This window comes from Rhineura floridana, chromosome 13, assembly GCF_030035675.1.
Source record: "Rhineura floridana isolate rRhiFlo1 chromosome 13, rRhiFlo1.hap2, whole genome shotgun sequence".
Classification (NCBI taxonomy): Eukaryota; Metazoa; Chordata; class Lepidosauria; order Squamata; family Rhineuridae; genus Rhineura; species Rhineura floridana.
The window spans coordinates 22,567,176-22,586,795 of NC_084492.1; the positions used below are offsets into that span (position 1 = coordinate 22,567,176).

Consider the following 19,620-nt stretch of genomic DNA (forward strand, 5'->3'; position numbering starts at 1 on the left):
GAAGCACTGCCTGACACGGATCTGTCACTCCCATATGTATCCGGAAAATTAATGCAGCAATGGGAGAGGCGTCAGGAGTCCATTGAACAGGAGAGAAAGGAAAAGCCAGAAAAGAGAACTGACAGGACTGAGTCAAATGTCAGGTCGTTTGGAACAAAGGCATGCTATTGCTGTGGGTCATTAACCCATCTTCAAAGAGACTGTGATTTGTGGCAAAACCGGCAAAGAACAATCGCAAGTGCAGCTGGTGAAAGCTGACGGAGGCGAAAGTAAAGACAGAGACTGTGTAAAATCAAACAACAGTGATTGGATAATTGACTCAGGGGCTTCGCACAGCCTAATAAGAGAGAAAACTATGTTCAGAACCATGGTCCCAGCAACTTCTGAAGTACTGTTGGCTGACGGAACAAGGAAACAGGTACTGGCAAGGGGGACAGTGAAATTAAGTGTGTTAAACACTGTAATGACAGATGTTTTGTATGTTCCAGATATCAAATGTAATATTCTGTCTGTGTCTAAACTAAACGCCATGGGGTATACTGTCATATTTAGAAACAAAACATGTGAGCTGCGAGCAGGGGAAAATGTATGCTTGAGAGGATTTCTCAGGGATTCCCTGTTTCATGTAACATTAAGCCCTACTGACAATGAAAACGTAATGATGTTTTCAAACAAGAAGCCACATGACAACTGCATACACTCCTGGCATAGGAGGCTAGGGCATGCAAATTACGAAGCAATTAAGAAATTGCCTAACCTGTGTGATGATGTTACATTAAAGACATGTGAGAGATATGTTGATTGTGAGATATGCAAACAGACAAAGGCAACAGTGGCTCCAAAACAGAAGGAAGCTGAGAGTCACACATATAAACCATACCAAACAATTCACATAGACCTGGCTGGACCATTCCAGAGGTCAAAGGGTGGTGCCAGATATTTCTTAGTTATTGTTGATGAATACACGAGATACTGTACAGTTTACCTGTTGCATTCCAAGAACGAAGCAGAAGGAAAACTGAAGCAGTTCATACATAAAGTGGAAGTGCAACATGGTATGCGCATACAACAAATCCGATCAGACCAAGGGGGTGAGTTTACCAGCAAGTCCTTGGCACAATATTTAGAAAGAAATGGGATTAAACATGCTTTGACTGCCCCATTCTCCCCATATCAGAATGGTCTGGCGGAGAGAAAAAACAGGTCTTTGCAGGACGCAACAAGAGCCATGATAAAAGATGCTAATCTAACGAATGCTTTTTGGAGAGAATGCATGTTGTATGCAACACACATTCAAAACAGATTGATACACAGTGCTATAAACATGACGCCCTATGAGAAATTATACGGAAAGAAACCTAAGCTCCAACACATTCTCAAGTTTGGTGCGAAATGCTGGGTTCACATCCCCAAGGGAAAACGTAGGGGGAAATTGGCACCCAGGGCACAAAAGGGAATCATTATGGGCTTTCAGAACGTCTGTTATCGCATCTGGCTTCCACAAGAGAAAAGGGTGATTTTTAGCAGAAGTGTAAAAGCTCAGGAGCAGGACTGGGATGAATCTGTGTCAGTAGAGCTGGAGCACAAACATAATGGCACTGAACAAGAAGAGCAAACAGTGAAACAAGAAGAAGAACATGCTATTGTTAGTCCAGAAACACACAGCAGCCCCAAGCCAGAAATAGTTTTAAGAAGGTCTGAGAAGTCTAACCTGGGGAAACTGCCGGACCAGTTTCAAGTCAGTTTCTTAAAAACACAAAAGGGTATGCAAGGGTATACAGAAATATCAGAAAACAAGACAGAGGAGGAAACGTTATATCTAACATGTTTCGAACTAAAAGTAAATGCTGACTGATGTGTTGACAAAACCATTGACTGAAGAGATACATAACAGGCTGATAAACAGAATGGGAATGTGTATGGTAAAATCATAAAACTGTGTAAATGTATCAATAAAAATGAGAAAAGAAAGAAAATGAACTGTAACCTGTAAAAATGTGAAATGTGAATGTAAATGTAAAACAGAACAATTGTTGATATGGTCATGTCTATTTGGAAGGTGGGGGAATGTTAGGTGCTGTGAAGCGCAACTGTTCCAAAAAGACATGGAAAGGGTTAAAGCACACTCTAGAGCCCAAGGCCGCGAAGAAAGCGGAGACTGCAGCTGGCAGGACTGCTGCCAAGGCTATATATTTCCTTGGAAAACATCTCTGAGTGGGGGGGGTGCATTATCGAAAGTGAAGGAGAGAGAAACTTGTGTAACTGCTGTGAGCTATTGAATCAGTAAAAGGATTCATCTTACAAGACTCCAAGTCTGTTGTCTCTAATCTATTCGTGCTGGTTTATACTGTGTCACACTGGCACACGCATTTATTTATATTTATTTATTTATTTAATTAAGCTTATATACCGCCCGACTAGCAACAGCTCTCTGGGCGGTGAACATTAAAAATACAATAAAAATAACACAAAACTGTACACAAAACTGTACAGTCTAAAATCAAAATATAATAATTTACAATTAACAGGAATTAAAATGCCTCAGAGAAGAGAAAGGTTTTAACCTTAACAGCATTGCCTTAACAGGCACTTCGCAATTCCAACACAGCTCTGTCCACTGACACCGGGCTCATAAGCTGTTAGCAGAGCAGCAACAGTAGCTGAGCTAGGTGTGTACTACTTCAGATAAGATTCACACACACGGCTCAGTGACTGTGCTGTTCTGCTAACATATATGATATTAGATTATTCTGTTTTCAAAGCAGCAGCAGATGCAGGCTCATCTCTGATGATAGCACTGTAGTCCCACAGTGCAAAGACTGGAGGTAAGTATCTGCTACTAGCTTCTACAATCAAAGAGCAAGAAGCCTCTGTTGTTGGATCCCAAAATCAAGGGTTAATTCTGTTATGAATAAACCAGCCAGTTGTGTGTGTGCTGCTTAGCAACCAGTCAGAGTGGCATGATCTTTGATGAGGAAGAAGGTGCTCCAATTGGCTATGTAGTTCTGAGGGAGTTTTCCTCCTCTACATTTTATACGTCTCCCTGCTATGGGCAAGGCCTGACCTAAGAAAGACAAAACCTCCCAATTTCTTTCTCCTAAAATTATACACTATTTTTGTTCAGTGCATCCAGTAAGTGTTATCAGGGTATTTTCTCTCTGGACTCTCTCTCTGTGATTTAAGTCACTCTGCCAACAAACTGCATATCCATTCTAAAACACTGCAGGCAAACAGATTTTTAAGTGTGATTTGGTTTACCTTTTCACCCTTTATTGTTACATAGAGATAAACATCAAAACTGTCTTCTTCAACAGCACATAACTTGGCCTCCACTTGGGTGGTTGCTATGAACAGAAATACAAGTGGAGCATTAATAATCTCTTTCTGCTGTTTCCCCACATTTTAGTGTGCCTTTCTCAATTGTCAAATTGATGAAATATCAGTGGGAAGGCTGCAACAACTGTATTTCTACTTTCTAGCCAAGGAATCAAAAGCTGCAATCACAAGCCTGACTGGCATAAAGTAATGCAATATGCAAGTATGCTTTGGGAAGCTGCTAACACATATTAAACTTATTAGAAATACAACCTGATATATTTGATCAGTTGCTGCTCTAGTGAGGCTAGAAATAGATGCATTTAGTTCTTATACACATGTAGATCTAGTCGCTTATATACATGTAGATCTAACTGCAGACAAGGTATCACTGTAAACAGTGTAGCTGGATTCCACAAACGTTTATCAAGGATCTCTCCGCTGCACTCAGCTGCCCACTGTGACATCAGAATAATGACAGGGGGTTACAACATCTTTGTCTAGTCAGTGGGCTTTGAACCTATTAGCAATTTACATATGAATTGTTTAAGTCTAAGCAAGTAGGTATCTATTTTTATATCTGAACTATAGTGCTCCTTATCTGGTATTCTGATTTGTACTAAACTTGAATGTTAAGTTCACCAATATTTTTTACTTCAGGCAAATATACAGGTAGGACACTGGAAGCTGCCTTATACTGAGTCAGACCATTGGCTCAGTCTACAGTGACTGGCAGCTGATCTCTAGAGTTTCAGACAGGGAGTCTCTCTCAGCCTTGCCTGGAGACATTAGGAATTTAAAATGGAACTATGTGTACACAATCAAGTGTACACATCTAACCCAATCTCCCACTTTTTAAAAATACCTAAACGTTTTTAACAAATTAGCCCATACATTTGGAACTATATAATGTGCTCCCCATATTTTCTTACCATTCAGGAGGTTTTGGAAGTACTGAATGGCTGCTATATCCCATCGGTTAGCAGGGCTAGAAAAGAACCTACAAAATTACTTCACTGTGGCATCGTTACAAGTACATAAACATGTATTATACATTTATGAAGTATTTGTTCATTTCAAAATGTTTTTTTTCAGAGTATAAAACAAACTGGAAATATATGAAGTCTGCCTCAATAACATTTATACCAATAGTGTGGTGCTCTACAGATACAAAAATGGGACAATTCCACCGATTGGAAATTGTTATGCAGAGGAGACTCTCCTAGATGTTGCTGAACTACAACTCCCACCAGCCCCAGTATGCATGGCCAACGGGCAGGGATGAAGGGAGCTGTAGTTCAGCAACATCTGGAAGACCAAAGTTCCCTACACCTGCTATAAAGAATGCCACCCAAATTACGAATTCCAAGACTTGTCCTAAAGAAACTATAATGATGTAGAATACTTTTCATAATCTTTTGAAAACCATACTTACACTATCACTGCATTGTCACTATAGTAGTCAACACGTAGTGTTACCGGTTTTGTACAGTGTAGCTTAAACTTCTTTGCTCTATAGGGTAGTCTCATGAACGATTCTAAAGCAACACAAATCCTGAAAACAAAGGTTTCAGAAAACAGTATTACTAAGTTTCACTAAATAAACCCTTTCCCAAAAGTTAATACTTTATAGACCAAAGGTAGCCAAAGTGGTGCCCTGCAGATGTTTTGGACTACAACTTCCACCAGCCCCATTCAGCACGGTCAACGGTCAAGGATGATGCAGATTGTATTCAAAACATCTTGAGGGCACCATATTGGCTACTCCTGTTATAGACAAAGTATAAACCCTAAATATTAACAGTTCATTTCTTATTGTCCTTGATATCTCTATGATGCAGGCTGTTATTACCATTTCCTAAATGTGAAGAGCAATTAAGACAGACTTGCCCAGGACCATCCAGCAAATCTTAGGTTAAGCTGAAATTTGAATTCAGGCGCTCAGAACTCCACACACATTAGTTCATCAGAAGAATCACATTAACTCCGTGGGCACATGTGTGGAACATGGAGGTAAACATACTGATAATACCTCTCAGGTTCCAGAAGGCTTACTAGTTCTAGGTTGTAGTACTCACATTGTATATAACTTTTGGGCTTTGATTATATTGAGCATAATTACATACCTGTCTGTTTTCACAGGGACACTCTTGGCATAGTCCACAAGGAAACAGTCAGCAAGATAATAATCTGTACATGATATGATTGATTTAACAATAGCTCTGCACCAGGATTTCAGTTCCTGACAATAAACAGCACAAACCTGAAAAAGAAACATGTTGCTTATACATTCTTAATTTATACAAACTCTGTGCTGGATTGTCAGGTAACTGGTGGAATGTAAGGCAAACTAACAAGGGAAAAATACATGCAATGTGCTTTATACTACATGCAGTGCCAAAAAAGTGGCAGAAATATGGTATCATTTCTACAGAAATACTACTATTAGTATTTACACCCAAATATAAATTAATATATTGTCCAAAACTGAATACCTACTAGCACTTCCAACATCCTATTTCCATGCTTTCTGTTAAGGTTTAAGAAGCAATACAGCCTATTTTCTATCTAAATGAAAATGTTACAAAATGAATATCAATATCCCAACACTAACCTTCATTTTCCCCTTCCCTCCTCAGTTTCATGTCCACCAAAACAACAAATCAAGTTCATAAAATTACCTGCCCTTCTTCTAATACAGATGGCTTGACATTATCCACACATCTGTAAGATTTATTATAGAACAGATTCATTTCAGACTGAAGTTTTTTATATTCCATTTCGTTGTCTACAAACTTTCCACCTCCTTTTATGTGGGCCCAAAAGCAGCCAGGATTTTCAATCTAATCAATAAGCAAGCCATAGTTAGAGTCATATTGAAACACTGCAAGATTTATTAATCATCATTGCATATACTCAAAAAGTATCCTTTATGTTTATAAATGCACAAGGCCTTTACTAAGCGCAGATGTATCAAAAAGTCACAATACCTTCAAGATAAACACTTCAATCATTTTCTTTCTCCAGTGATCTTTTCATCTATTCCGAAGAGAATCAAAAGCTTTATATATACCTCTGAAAATGCAACAAAGCAAAAGATATATAAACTGCTTTCATAAAATGAAAGAATTCCTTAAAAAGTAATTTTCACCCTGAGACAGTGTCCTGATTATTTTTTTGTTTTGTTTTAGGAAATGCACACACAGATTTACAAAGTAATTTGACAAAGTTACAAGAGAACTGGGCAATATAAGTGCTGCCTGTTACATGTCTCAATTCTGTTCAAGGAATCATTTGTGCTCCATGTCAAAATGAATGAAGGCCCCTTATCAAACAATCACATTGTTAGTATCAGACAGAAGCTCAAAAATGGTATCTGCAATTAAGCAATGATAAATTACTAAACAGCCAGGGTGCAATTCTAAACACACAAACAGGAAGTGATCCCCCCTGAACACAGTAAGACTTACTTCTGATTAAACAAAATAATACAATAGTGGAGTTGGAAGGGGCCTATAAGGCCATCGCGTCCCACCCTCTGCTCAATGCAGGAATCCAGATTAAAGCCTGCCGGACAGGTGCCTGTCCAGCTGCCTCTTGAATGCTTCTAGTGCTGGAGAGCCCCCCCCCCCAAGGTAACTGGTTACACTGTCATACCACTCTTAACAGTTAGGCTGTTTTTCCTGACGTTCAGTCGAAATCTGGCTTCCTCTAACTTGAGCCCATTATCCCAGGTCCTGCACTCTGGGATGATCGAGAAGAGATCCTGGCTCTCTTCTATGTGACAACCTTTCAAGTACTTGAAGAATGCTGTCATTTCTCCCCTCACTCTTTTCTTCTCAAGTCTAAACATGACCAATTCTTTCAGGACTTTGTTTCCAGTTTCCTGATCATCCTTGTTGCCCTCCTCTGAACCTTTTCCAGTTCATCTGCATCCTGCTAAAAAAGTGTGGAGTCCAAAACTGGACACACTACTCAAGATGAGGCCCAACAAGTGCCAAATAGAGGGGAACTAGTACTTCACATGATTTGGAAACTATACTTCTGTTATTGCAGCCTAAAATGACATTTGTCTTTTTTGCAGGTATATTGTGGTCTGGGCTCATATTCAGCTTGTGATCAATAACAATCCCAAGATCCTTCTTGCATGTAGTATTGCTGAGCCAAGTATCCCCCATCTTATATCTGTGCATTTTATTTCATTTTCTTAGGTGTAGAACTTTACAGTCATCCCTGTTAAATTTCACTCTGTTGTTTTCAGCCCAATGCTCTAGCCCAGTGGTTCCCAACCTTTATGAGCAAGAGACCCCCTTTATAAGCTGAAAAAAATTCATGACCCCCTCCCCCCAGGGAGGGAGGCTGGCTGCCAGGAAGGAAGGGGGAAAGCAGCCTTTCCTTGCAGCCTTGCTTCTTTTTGCTTCACAAGAAGCCCTCTCCTCTCATTCTAAGTAAGGGTGTTGTCAGTAGCAGCAGTGCAAGGAGACGGGAATCAGTGATAGTAATCCCCTCTTCTTCCTGGTAGCTCCACCCTCAGCCTCCTTTGGCATCTGCCATGTATTTTATAGGCAGATGCCTGCCCTTAGTGCGCCTGAAAGACGCGAGGGCGCTTCAGGAAAAGGCCTCCCCTCTTGTTTGGAGCAAGAGGGAGGTGTCAACTGCAGCACCAGTGGGAAGCAGACAGTGTAGAAGGAGTGAAGACTTCTTTAAAAAATAATAATAAATAATTCATTTCTTTACTGTTCACGGCCCCCTCTGGATTACTTCGCGGCCCCCCTGGGGGTCCCAGCCCCCAGGTTGGGAACCACTGCTCTAGCCTATCAAGAGCCCTTTAAATTTTGTTTCTCTCTTCCAGGGTATTAGCTATCCCTCCCAATTTTGTATTATGTGCAAATTTGGTAAGCATTCCCTGCACCTTCTCATCCAAGTCATTAATAAAAATGTTCAAGAGCACTGGGCCCAGAACTGAGCCCTGTGGTACCTGGCTCGTTACCTCTCCCCACTTTGAGAAGGAACCATTAATAAGCATTCTTTGAGTACAATTCTGTAGCGAACTGTGGATCCAGCTGATTGTTGTTCCATCCAGCCCACATTTAGCTAGCTTGCTAATCAGAACATCATGGGGCACTTTGTAAAAAGCTTTGCTGAAGTCATGGTATATTATGTCTGCAGCATTCCCACAGTCTACTAGGGAAGTTACCTGATCAAAAAATGAGATAAGATTAGTCTGGCTTCCATGCTGTTTTCAAAGTGCTTACAGACTGACAGCTTTATAATGTGCTCCAGAATGTTCCCAAGGATTGATGTCAGGCTGACTGGTCTGTAATTCCCAGGTTCCTCCTTTTTGCCCTTTTTGAAGATAGGGACAACATTTGCCTCCTCCCGTCATTTGGCACTTAACCTATCCTCCAAGATTTCACAAAGATAATAGACAGTGGGTCCAAAAATTCTTCAGTCAGTTCCTTCAATACTTTAGGATGCAGTTTATCGGGTCCTGCAGATTTGAACTTGTTCAAATTGATTAGGTATTCCTTGACCATTTGTCGATCAGTTTCAAGCTGCAATCCTGCCCCTTCAACTTCACATTTGCCAGGAGGATCATAGACCCTCTTTTGGAAGAAGACTGAGCCAAAGTAGGAATTGAGCACTTCTGCCTTTTCTTTGTCATCTGTTAACATTTTGCCATCCTTGCTGAGTAGCTGTACCACTATTTCTTTTCTCTGCCTTTTGCTGTGGATGTACCTGAAAGAAAGCTTTTTTGTTGCTTTTGGCGTCTCTCACTAACCTCAGGTCATTCTCAGTTTTAGCCTTCCTGACTCCATCCCTGCAATTCTGTGCTACCTGTCTGTACTCTTCCTTTGTAGCCTGGTCGTCTTTCCACTTCTTGTATGTGTCTGTTTCCCCCCTCATGTCATCTATATGATTTTTGTGAAGCCACACTAGCTTCTTCTGCTGTCTTCCACCTTTTTTCCTTGATGCAATTGTTTGTCATTGTGCCTTTAGAATTTTTTTTCTTTTTAGAAACTCCCACCCATCTTGGACTCCTTTTCTCATCAGGGTTGCTTGCCATGGAACCTTACTTATAATTGTTCTGAGTTTATTAAAATTGGCTTTCCTGAAGTCCAGGGTATGCGTATGGCTACTCTCAGCTTATGCTTCCTTTAAAATCAGAACTCGTGTATAACATGTTCATTTTGCCCCAGAGTTCTGTAACTGTCACTTCATCCACTAAGTTATCTCTATTGCTTAGAATCAGGCCAAGGATAGCCGATTCTCTAGTTGCTTCCTCCACTTCTGTAGGAGAAAGTTATCTCCAACACAAGTCAGGAATTTCTTGGAGGTGCCGTATTTGGCAGAGTTTGTCTCCCAACAGATGTTAGCATAATTGAATTCTCCATTACTACTGCATCATTACTCCTCGAAACATTGGCAATTTGCTTTTCAAAAAGTTTCATCCTAGTCTTCTCCTTGACTGGGTGATCGGTAGTAGACTGCAACCACGTTTCTTTTATTCCTTCCCCCGTTTATTTTAATCCAGATACTCTCGGTGGGGCTACCAAGCTCCTCTTCCTGTATTTCTGTGCAGGGATATGTATTATTAACATACAGCGTGACTCCGCCTCCCTTTCTATTCCTTCTGTTCTTTTTGAACAAGTTATATCCTTCAATTGTTGTATGCCAGTCAGGGGAGTCATCCCACCAAGTTTCAGTTAGACCTATCAAATCATATTTACCCTCCTATATTAAGAATTCAAGTTCGTCCTGTTTGTTTCCCATACTCTGGGCATACCCCGCTTTAATGTACACAATGGGACTGGAGAGTGCACTTTAAGTGAAAATGTACTTAAAGTGAAGCAATTATCTTCACTTGTACTGCATGCAATCACCACTAGATGGCAGCGGCGTCATGCCAATAAAGTGTCTGTTACTGCGAAGCGGACGTACTTTAAGCAGGGTATGGTGGAGTATGGAGCATGTACTTTATAGCGAGGCTACTTTAAGTGAAGCTACTTTAAGCGGGGTATGCCTGTATACAGATATAGAAGGCCATGTGATTTACGGTTTGGTTTCCTTCCTACATTTTTTGAAGACTATTATTGGGCCCTGTCAGAGCTGCTTCCTCAGTCCCTGTTACTATGCATACGCCTTCATCAATCGTTACCTCCAAGTTTACATCTCCCTTCCCCTTCAATTTAATCCCTTCCTGATGATGATTTCCATGCTGTGGCCAAACACATTCTTTCCCATCTTTGCCAGCAGTCCATCTTCCAAGAAGTGTAGCCCATGGTCCCAGAATCCAAATTTCTCACATCGACACCACCTTCATAGCCAATCATTCACTTGGAGGATTTCCCTTTCCCTTTCTACTTCTCTTCTAAGTTCTGGAAGGATGGATGAGAAAACTATCTGGGCCCCAAAGTCCTCGAGTTTCCTTCCCAGAGCTTCAAAGTCTGACGTGATTTCATCATAGCTCTGCTTGGCAGTATCATTTGTTCCCACATGGATGAGAAGAAAGGGATATGTGTCAGAGGGCTTTATGAGTGATGGCAAGCCTTCAGTCATATCTCTAATCCATCCTCCAGGGAGACAGTATACCTGACAAGTCCATGGATCTTCTTGGCATAGTTGGGTTTCAATCCCATGCAATACGGAGCCTCTCACTAGTGCGACTACTCTTCTCTTCTTCTTGTCGCGTGGAGTGATTTCTTTGTCTCTGCTCGACTGAGCTTCAGCCTCAGATAAGATTACACTGTAACTCTGACTTGCAGGAGCAACAACAATGATCCCTAACTCAAATTAAGTTGCTTCCTAGTTGTACTGTTCTAGGTTGAGGCAAGATAATACTCTTTGGGCTGGAATCCAGTATATGTAGCTGATGAGGAGAGGCCCATACCAACACTCAAGTAAGAGGTTAAAATCAAGAAGTGCGTAGTGCAATACTGGCCAAGCTTGTGGACAGTAGGAAGCTTCTGCATACGGTTTAAGTGGTAAAACTAGGATGTTGTTTTTCTGTTTGTCTCAGCAGTTCCCACAAAGAACTCTCAAATTCAAAATGTATAGTTGGCACAGCTTATAACTTTTTGCATTTGTTTACAATCTGTCCCGTGCATATTTACTTGGGGCTAAGCCATACTGAATTCCATGAAACTTACTGCCAAGTGTAAAGTTTAAAAAAGATGCCTCTGCTTACTATTGGACAAAATTGAACCCCAGCCACTATTTTTGTTTAAGTTAACCTCTGGATATGTGTGAACACAGACTCAGATATAGTGTTAAATATTATGAGGCTGAGCAAACATGAGGTTTGGGCTTACACACTCCCCATCATGTATAAGGAAAGGAAGTTTAAAGTTTCCATTTGCAGTTATATTTGTCAGTTTCCTGTTATACTTGAATATGGGAAGCTAGGTTCCCCCCACCCATATTTAGTTAACAAACTAGAATCTAAAATCATGGTTTGATCCTGTTTTATCTGTATTAATTCCAATTAGAATAAACCAGTTTTCTGTATTCAGATGTCATGGAAAGCAGAGGTTTATTCAAAACTGTGACAAGAAGTTTTATGATGGAGAAGGGAAAGGGAGCGCACAAGCTTGAAGCTTGCTGTGGTGTATTCTCATCAAACTATGGTTTAAAGATCTGGTGCTATAAAGAATCCACTCCCCTAAAGCCAAGTTCTTTAGCTGAAAACATTGACATCAAGTACAAGGAGGACACTCTGGTCTGCACATAACACTAAACCATGATTTAATGTTATGCCCTCGAAGGTCTGCAAACCTGAGGAAAGCCTCCGGCTTCCTTTCCACTCCTGTGTGGCCAGAAAGGAATACACCATGATTCAGTTTCACTTTTCTACAGTTTCTGGCTGGACATTACAAACAAACCAGGAATGGTCCTTCAAAATAAACTGTTGTCAATTACAAAGCAAGCCAACTTCAAACCATGAGTTAGGAAGCTGGTGGTTTAACAAACTATAGTTTATTAAACTACAACCCCTGGTTTGTAACAAGCCAAGAATCAAGGAAAGTGAAACTGAATTGTGGTTTATTTTGCCTGCAGGCTATTGGGGAGGAAGAGTAGAGAGTGCTTGAGCATGTAATATATCCTTTATATTCCAGCTCAATCACTGAGATCATCTGCAGGAGTGGCTTTGGTCATCCCCTGAGTTGGCAGGGCTGTGGAGTCGGTATGCTAAACCTTCGACTCCGACTCCTCTATTTTTCTACTGTCCCGACTCCGACTCCACCCAAAATTGCTTCCAACTCCACAGCCCTGGAAAGGGCTGTAAATGTCTGTTTAAATTGGAAGCTCTCACAGGAGCATTTTTATCGCTGCCTGAATATGCGCTGATCTTGGCATCACAGCATTTGTCTTCATCTGGGTCCTGTGTCATACACTGACACACAAAATGTTTTCCATCTTGAGTTATGGTGAAATGCTCAACTACAGCTGACTTCATGGGAAGCTTCTCGGACATTTTGAATTTATATTTTAAAAAATTTGTCAATCAAAATTTATTTTGAAGCCGGAGTCAGTACGTTACTACCGACTCCGACTCCACAGCCCTGGAGTGAATGTCACTTTACCTCTTTCTAGATTCACAGGCTGGAGACAAGGAAGATGTGGAGCTAAACAGTGGCATTCATTAGCCTCTTTAGCAGCAATTTCTTTCCTGCTCCAAGTGGGGGAAGAAGGATAAGCCAAGCCATGCTAGAGGGAAGGAAAAGCCATCTCCTTAGAAAGCTCCAGGGAGGCAAAGGCACACAGCCTGAGTGCCTAACAAAAATGGTGCCTTTCCCTCTCAAAAGAAATAAGCTGCTCCACTAGCAAACCTTGAATACCAGATGCCTGCTATCCAGAAAAGGTCAAACGGTACTGAAGAGAAGCCCCTCCTCATGATATAGCTCTTGGTAGAAGACCCACCAATAAAGAGGGGGTGCTTCCCCACAACTAAAAGCTGCACTGCCACATCCCAGAATCCCTGGAGAAGAACTGAAGGCTAGTTCAAGACTAGAGCATGGTAGAGCAGGGCCCTCACAAATACATCACACCCTGATCTTCAATAGGCTGCTTGGATGGCATCACCACCATCATTCTCTCTCTTTTTTTGTTGTTGCTTTGGTTTTGAAAATGTTTTAATGAAAGGAACAAAAAAACTATGAGATGCAATGGACATTGGGACTCTTGTGTTTCTAACAGCTTGGACTGCAGCTTGGTGGCAGAGCACATACTTATTTATTTTATTTATTTATTTTATTAAAATTTCTATACCGCCCCATAGCCGAAGCTCTCTGGGCGGTGCACAAACTAAAACTTCCATCTACAATTAAAACACATATTTAAACAATTTTAAAACTACATCCAAATTTCAAAATTGTAAACATTTTAAGACAGACGAAAGCACATATTAAAATACTAAGTACTAAAATACTAAAATGCCTGGGAGAAGAGGAAAGTTTTAACCTGGCGCCGAAAGGATAGTAATGTTGGCGCCAGGCGTGCCTCGTCAGGAAGATCATTCCACAATTCGGGGGCCACCACTGAGAAGGCCCTCTTTCTTGTTGTCATCCTCCGAGCCTCCCTCTGAGGAGCTAACTTAATTTTAAATCTGTTGTAATTGATTTTAGATTGTTTTATTTTTATATGTCTTTGTTGTATTACTGCGTATTTTATTGTATTTCTTGTGTTCACCGCCCAGAGAGCTATTGCTAGTCGGGCGGTATAAAAGTCTAATAAATAATAATAATAATATCAGGAGAGGCGTTCCATCAGGTAGTGTGGTCCCAAGCCGTGTAAGGCTTTATAGGTTAAAACCAGCACTTTGAATCAAGCCCGGAAACATATAGGCAGCCAATGCAAGCAGGCCAGAATCGGTGTTATGTGTTCGGACAGCCTTGTCCGTGTCAATAGTCTGGCCGCTGCATTTTGCACGAGCTGCAATTTCCGAACCGTCTTCAAAGGCAGCCCCACGTATGTACTTTGCATACGAAAGGTCTCAAGTTCAATCCTTGGCATCTTGAGTTTTTAAAAAAAGCAGGTAGCAGTTGATGGGAAACACAACAGCTGTAGAGTAAACTCTGCAAGGTTGCTGAGGTGTAATGGTATGAATATCAAACCAGGCCCAGGGAAACCCAGGTTTACATCCCAAAGCAGCCAATGAAGGACTTTGGGCTATCTCTCCCTCTCTCAGCTCAACCTACCTCATACAGGGTTGCCAGGTCCATGGCCTGAGACTGATCCTGTATCTTTAGGAGAACAGAAAATCAGCCAAGTGCAGGTGTTCTTGCAACTCTGTAATGGGAAAATCCACAAGGTGGAATTCTCCCTTCCCCCTGCACAACTTTTAAAGATACAGAAGACCTCTTCGAGCCTGGGCCTGGTAACCAGTAACTAGCCTGGTAACTAGTCTGACCTGGAAGAAGCCAGCCTCTTTATGACTATTATTATATCCCATCTTCCCTCCAAGGAGCAACAAACACAGTTTTCTCCTTCCCAACGTTATCCTCATAACAACCCTAAGGCTAAGAGTCAGTGACTGCCCCTGGTGAGCTTCATAGCCAAGCAGGGATTTGAACCCTGGTCTCCCAGGTCCCAGCCCAATACTCTACCACTGCACTACACCAGGAATGTAGTCATCCAGGGTCTTGGAGAAGGACTTAGACCCCTTACCTTTTTGGGAGCTGAGTCCCTATGTCTCCAGCATCCTATGAACCAATCAACATGAAAAGGGAGTGTGTTAGCCACTGAAAAGACTCTTTTAACAGGCTTCCTTGTCCTTTCCTGGTGACTGGAGCCAATCAGTGCGAAAGCAAGTGAGTCAGCCACTGAGAAGACTCTTTTCAGCAGCTAACACTCTCCCCTTTGACGCTGATTGGCTCTTAGGGACATCTGTTGTTGTGGGAGATGGCATTAACGAGGATTTCATTCTCAACGCAGCAACAAAAAGTGTGTGGGGATGCTGTGGCCTTGGCTATCATGAAGGGCCTCTGCACTTCTGAATTTGCTACTCTCACTACTGCACCACATGCCTCTTAAAAGATAAGATATGTAGAAGTGACTTCAGCAGGCAGAGGTTTCTTTCTCTCTACCCTACGATGAAGACAGTAAGCCAGGCCTGAAGAAATTCTTTTTCCTACGCTACCGTAAAAATTACCGAACCTCTATTAAAGGAAGAACAACCAAAGATGATAGACATCTGCAATATTTTTAAAGCAACTACCACGTTTCTTACCTCTGAAGAGGAATCCGTCCCCTTACTCCACCCAACTGCTTTCCTCTGCTACCGCTGTTACCACAGCACGCGGGCGCGGCCTCCCCGCCCCACATTCAAACCACGCCCTCCGGCTCCTCCCAACGTCTGTTACCTTCCCTTTCCTCGTACCCGAGGCTCCGAGTGGAGGTGCCCGTTAAGAGTGCGCCGCCGGCCGCCCGCGCGCTTTGTGCGCCGCTCTAGCTTTTCCACTCCTGCGGCAGGAGACCTTTTTTATTCCGGGAGCAACGCCCACTTCTGTTTTTGTCGTGGTTTTCTTTTTTAATTTAACTTTTTATCGAATATTTAAGAGGTGGTGGTTGTTGTTTTTAAACAAACAAACGGATAATTCGAGAATGTGTGTCTCTACACGTGCACAAACACACATTGGTCGAATTGTAGGTTTGTTTTTAAACAATACTGTTTGGAATTCGAGGAAAAATAAAAAGGGGTTTGTATATGAAAGCGTGTATGTGTATATCTCTATACATCCATAAACATACGTTTTCCCCTCGAAACTTACTAGTATTTGAAACATAACAAACAACTCTCATCCTTAGAGGGAATTGGCACCTGCACAATAAGAACACTTTAACCTGGTCGTTTCCATTAGACAGCACAGTGTGATTCTCCATGTAAAGTATAATAATAAAATAATAATAACCCACCCAAAGGTTTTAACTGTTAATTAAAACAGTTAAAAACCTAAACAGAAAGTAGGGTGGGTCCTAAAAATGTACAGCTCAGGTGTTGAAGGCCAGGGTAAAGAGGTGCGTTGTCAGCATTGGTGAAAGTTGTACAATGAAGTTGCCAGATGCACTTTGGTGGGAAGTTCCAGAGTTTAGGGGCTACCACAGAGAATGCCCTCTCTTGGGCCACTAACCCCTGAACTTCCGAGGGTGGTGGAACTACCAATGGGCCCCCTCTGCTGATCTCCACACCCAAGAGAGTCTGTAGGGAATGAGGCAGTCTTTCTGATATTTGGGACATAATTCATTTAGGGCTTTAAACACTAACGTGAGACCTCCTGCTCGGCCTCCATCAAGCAAGCACATGCAACCTCTAGGCTGAGCAGTGGGGAAAGAGAGAGGGTTTTAGGTTGATTCCATTCCACCTCCCACTTAGAGCCTGTTAAAAGAGGTATAAGGCCTGTTTCCTCAGGAGCAAATTACACTGCTAACAATGAGAGACTAAGTAAATATTCACTAATAGGCAAAAAAAACCCTTGCGGTTTAAGAACGTACCTATAGCCCAAAGATATTTCTATCAAACTTTAAAAAGCAGGGAAATTGGGCAGCTATAGTGAATGCACCAGGGGAGCAGGAGACCTGACCTCCTCTCTGAGATATTGGACTGCCCTACAAATTTGTCAAAATGCAAACACAAGTTGGGTTGATCTTTCACAGTGCAATCCACTTCCTGTGTAGTTTGGAAGAATTTGGTAACATGTGCCTCTGAGCTGTTAAATCACTCTGGCCACTGAGGTCTGTCAAGGGAAAAGGCCTCTCAGCACCATTCACAAACTACAATTCCCAGGATTTTTGGGGGGAAGCCATGACTCTCTCAGGTGAAATAAAAGTCTAGTGTGGGTGTGGCCCCCTAATTAGCCAAGCAGCTGTGAGTCTGGCTTTTAGAACACTGACAGTTGGGTCTTACTGAACATGCCCAACATTGTCATTCAGTTCAATGCTAAATTTCTTAAATTAATTAAAAGTCAACCAGGCATTTTTAAACTTCAGAAGATGAAGGTCAGAGTATGGGGCAAGGTCAGTAACAGGATTACAGGTACTCTGAACATGGCTGATTTTTAATTAATTTCCACAAATTATGAGAACTCAGAAAAAGTCCAAAAGGGCTGTTTAATCTCTCTCTCTTTTTACACTTTGAACTCTCAATTCTCTCTGACTGTTTTATGTATTGCCATGAAAATTTAGAGGGTTAAGCAAGGAGGATTGCAGACTTAAGGGCAGATCCACACTACATTTAAAGCACATTCAGCTTGCATTTCAAGCACAGGACTTGTCCCTGCCAAGAATCCTATGAACTATGATTTCCCCTCACAAAGCCGCAGTTCCCAGTTCCCTTAACAAACTTGGGGGAAGTCATGTGCTTTAAATGTCCTGTTTTTATTGGTGCTTTTCCTAGTGTGTGTTTTACAGCCTGCAATCCTATACACACCTAGAAGAGAGTCCTATGGAATTTCTGATAGGATTGTGCGGTTAGAGTTGGTTAGAACAACAAAACTCAAGTGTTGCAGTACAACAGAGTGAACTAAGACTGGACTACATAGTTTCTTGGGATGGGAGCAAGTCCCATTGAACTCAGTGGGATGTATTTTGAGTAGACACACATAGGCTTGCACTGTGTAACCAACTTCAAATTCTGAAGAAGTTCCATTGATACCTGTGTACCTAATTGTCCAATTCACTGAGAAATTCTTTTAAGAATGCCAGCAAAAGTTTAATAGATTTATATGGGCCTCAAAAAATCTAATAGAGGATGTGGACTTCCCAATTCATTTCTCTACAAAGGTTTGCATTTCCTTTAAGGATCTGGAAGTCAGTTTACAGCGAGCTGAGAGAGAACTGTATATAATGGCAATGCAATGGCATTTAACACCTCGGAAATTAGGCAAGATCTATATAGTTGGAAATAATTGTTGTTACTGTGCCAAAACAAAGCAGGTTTCTTCCACATGTGGTGGACATTTTATAGAACTCCATAATTTTGGAAAATGATTTCTAGGCAATATTATCCTCTTTTGTCAATGTACCTATGAATCCTCTTAATTTCATACTAGACTGAAGGAGAGATCCAGTGTCATGCCAGATGGGACTTCCACTTCCTCTCCGCAGTAGCACTACCACCTGACCGCCCCCAGAGGGTCCACCAAACCTCCAGAGCAGATTTTGGGGGTGCCAGGGCGGCTGCAGGGGGAGGAAAAGGAAATTTTCTTTCCACAAGCAGAAGTTAATTGCACAAGCGGGACTCCATGAATGAACATCATTAGTCTTCAGAAACACAAGATAGTATTAAATGCTCTAATAATTGCTAGATTGGTCTATGCTCATCACTGGAAATGAATTATCTTCAAAGCAAAAACAGTGGGATATTGGGATAATAATTTTATTAGTAAAACGGAACAGCGTACATTAATTGTCAAATGAATTTGAATGTGTTAATGAAATATGGAACCCAGTAGTTGTCTTGATAAAGAACTCCTCTGTCACTGGGTTATCATCAATTTTAATGGTTAAACCCCAAATAGATGGTATTGTTCTGCCTATTGTAAATGTACTTAATATTCCAGAAAACTAGCTTTTATATGGAGTGTTTTAACCTTTATATGTTTTGATACTTGTATAAAATAACCTTTAAAAAATGTTAACTGTGAACTGGCTAAGAAATTGGAGCTTAAAATTAGGTTCTTCCCCGTCCCGCCGAAAAATGTGAATATTCATACTAAGGAACCAAGCAATCACTTTACAAAAAGCAGAATCATGCACTGATTAGCATTTAAGAAATTAAATCAATAAAAGTAGTTTGTTTAAAACAGAAAATATATTTGTGAAATAATGATTGTCTTTCACACTGTTGGTGATTTATTGGTCTTGACATTAGATACGAGATATTATTTATACCAAACCTAAAATAAAGCATACACCAAACCTGAAATAAACACAATCATATTTGAAGAGATACTGCATTGTCTTTGTCAGAGAGGACTGTTTGAATCCAGTTATGCCTAATGAATGTTTTTGTGTAATTACAGCTGGCAAATAATTTATCTCCAAAGGCCATTATACCCCGTGACATCTTGGAACATTAAATATAGATGGTTCAATAAATCTTCTGTACATGTTCTAGAACCCTTTGTACATACAACAGTGACACAGCAAGGCAATTTGTGCCAAAATGCGTCATTTGCAATATGTTATTGTTTGCTTTTTACCTATTCCTGTCACTTCTTCCAACCCTCAAAATGTAAAACATAAAAAATTTAGGGGGTACCTTTCTCATTGTTTATACTACTTCCTTCCATTCCATCTATTCCCAGT

At 41.1% G+C, this 19,620-nt stretch overlaps 1 protein-coding gene across 6 annotated transcripts in view; it reads right to left on the minus strand.

Annotated features, from left to right (window-relative positions):
• Positions 1-15,792, minus strand: part of TDRD12 (tudor domain containing 12) — a 69,482-nt gene extending 53,690 nt beyond the window's left edge. Inside the window, exons 1-7 of one of the 6 annotated variants that reach the window (XM_061594293.1) lie at positions 15,695-15,792; positions 6,306-6,390; positions 5,997-6,158; positions 5,442-5,578; positions 4,751-4,870; positions 4,248-4,315; positions 3,259-3,344 (exon numbers count right to left, since the gene is read on the minus strand). In XM_061594293.1, the coding sequence (XP_061450277.1) occupies positions 3,259-3,344; positions 4,248-4,315; positions 4,751-4,870; positions 5,442-5,578; positions 5,997-6,158; positions 6,306-6,329 (597 nt within the window). In that variant the 5' untranslated portion in view covers positions 6,330-6,390; positions 15,695-15,792. The other 5 variants (XM_061594295.1, XM_061594296.1, XM_061594290.1 and 2 more) reach the window with 5 other exon arrangements.
• Between the last annotated feature and the right edge of the window lie 3,828 nt (positions 15,793-19,620).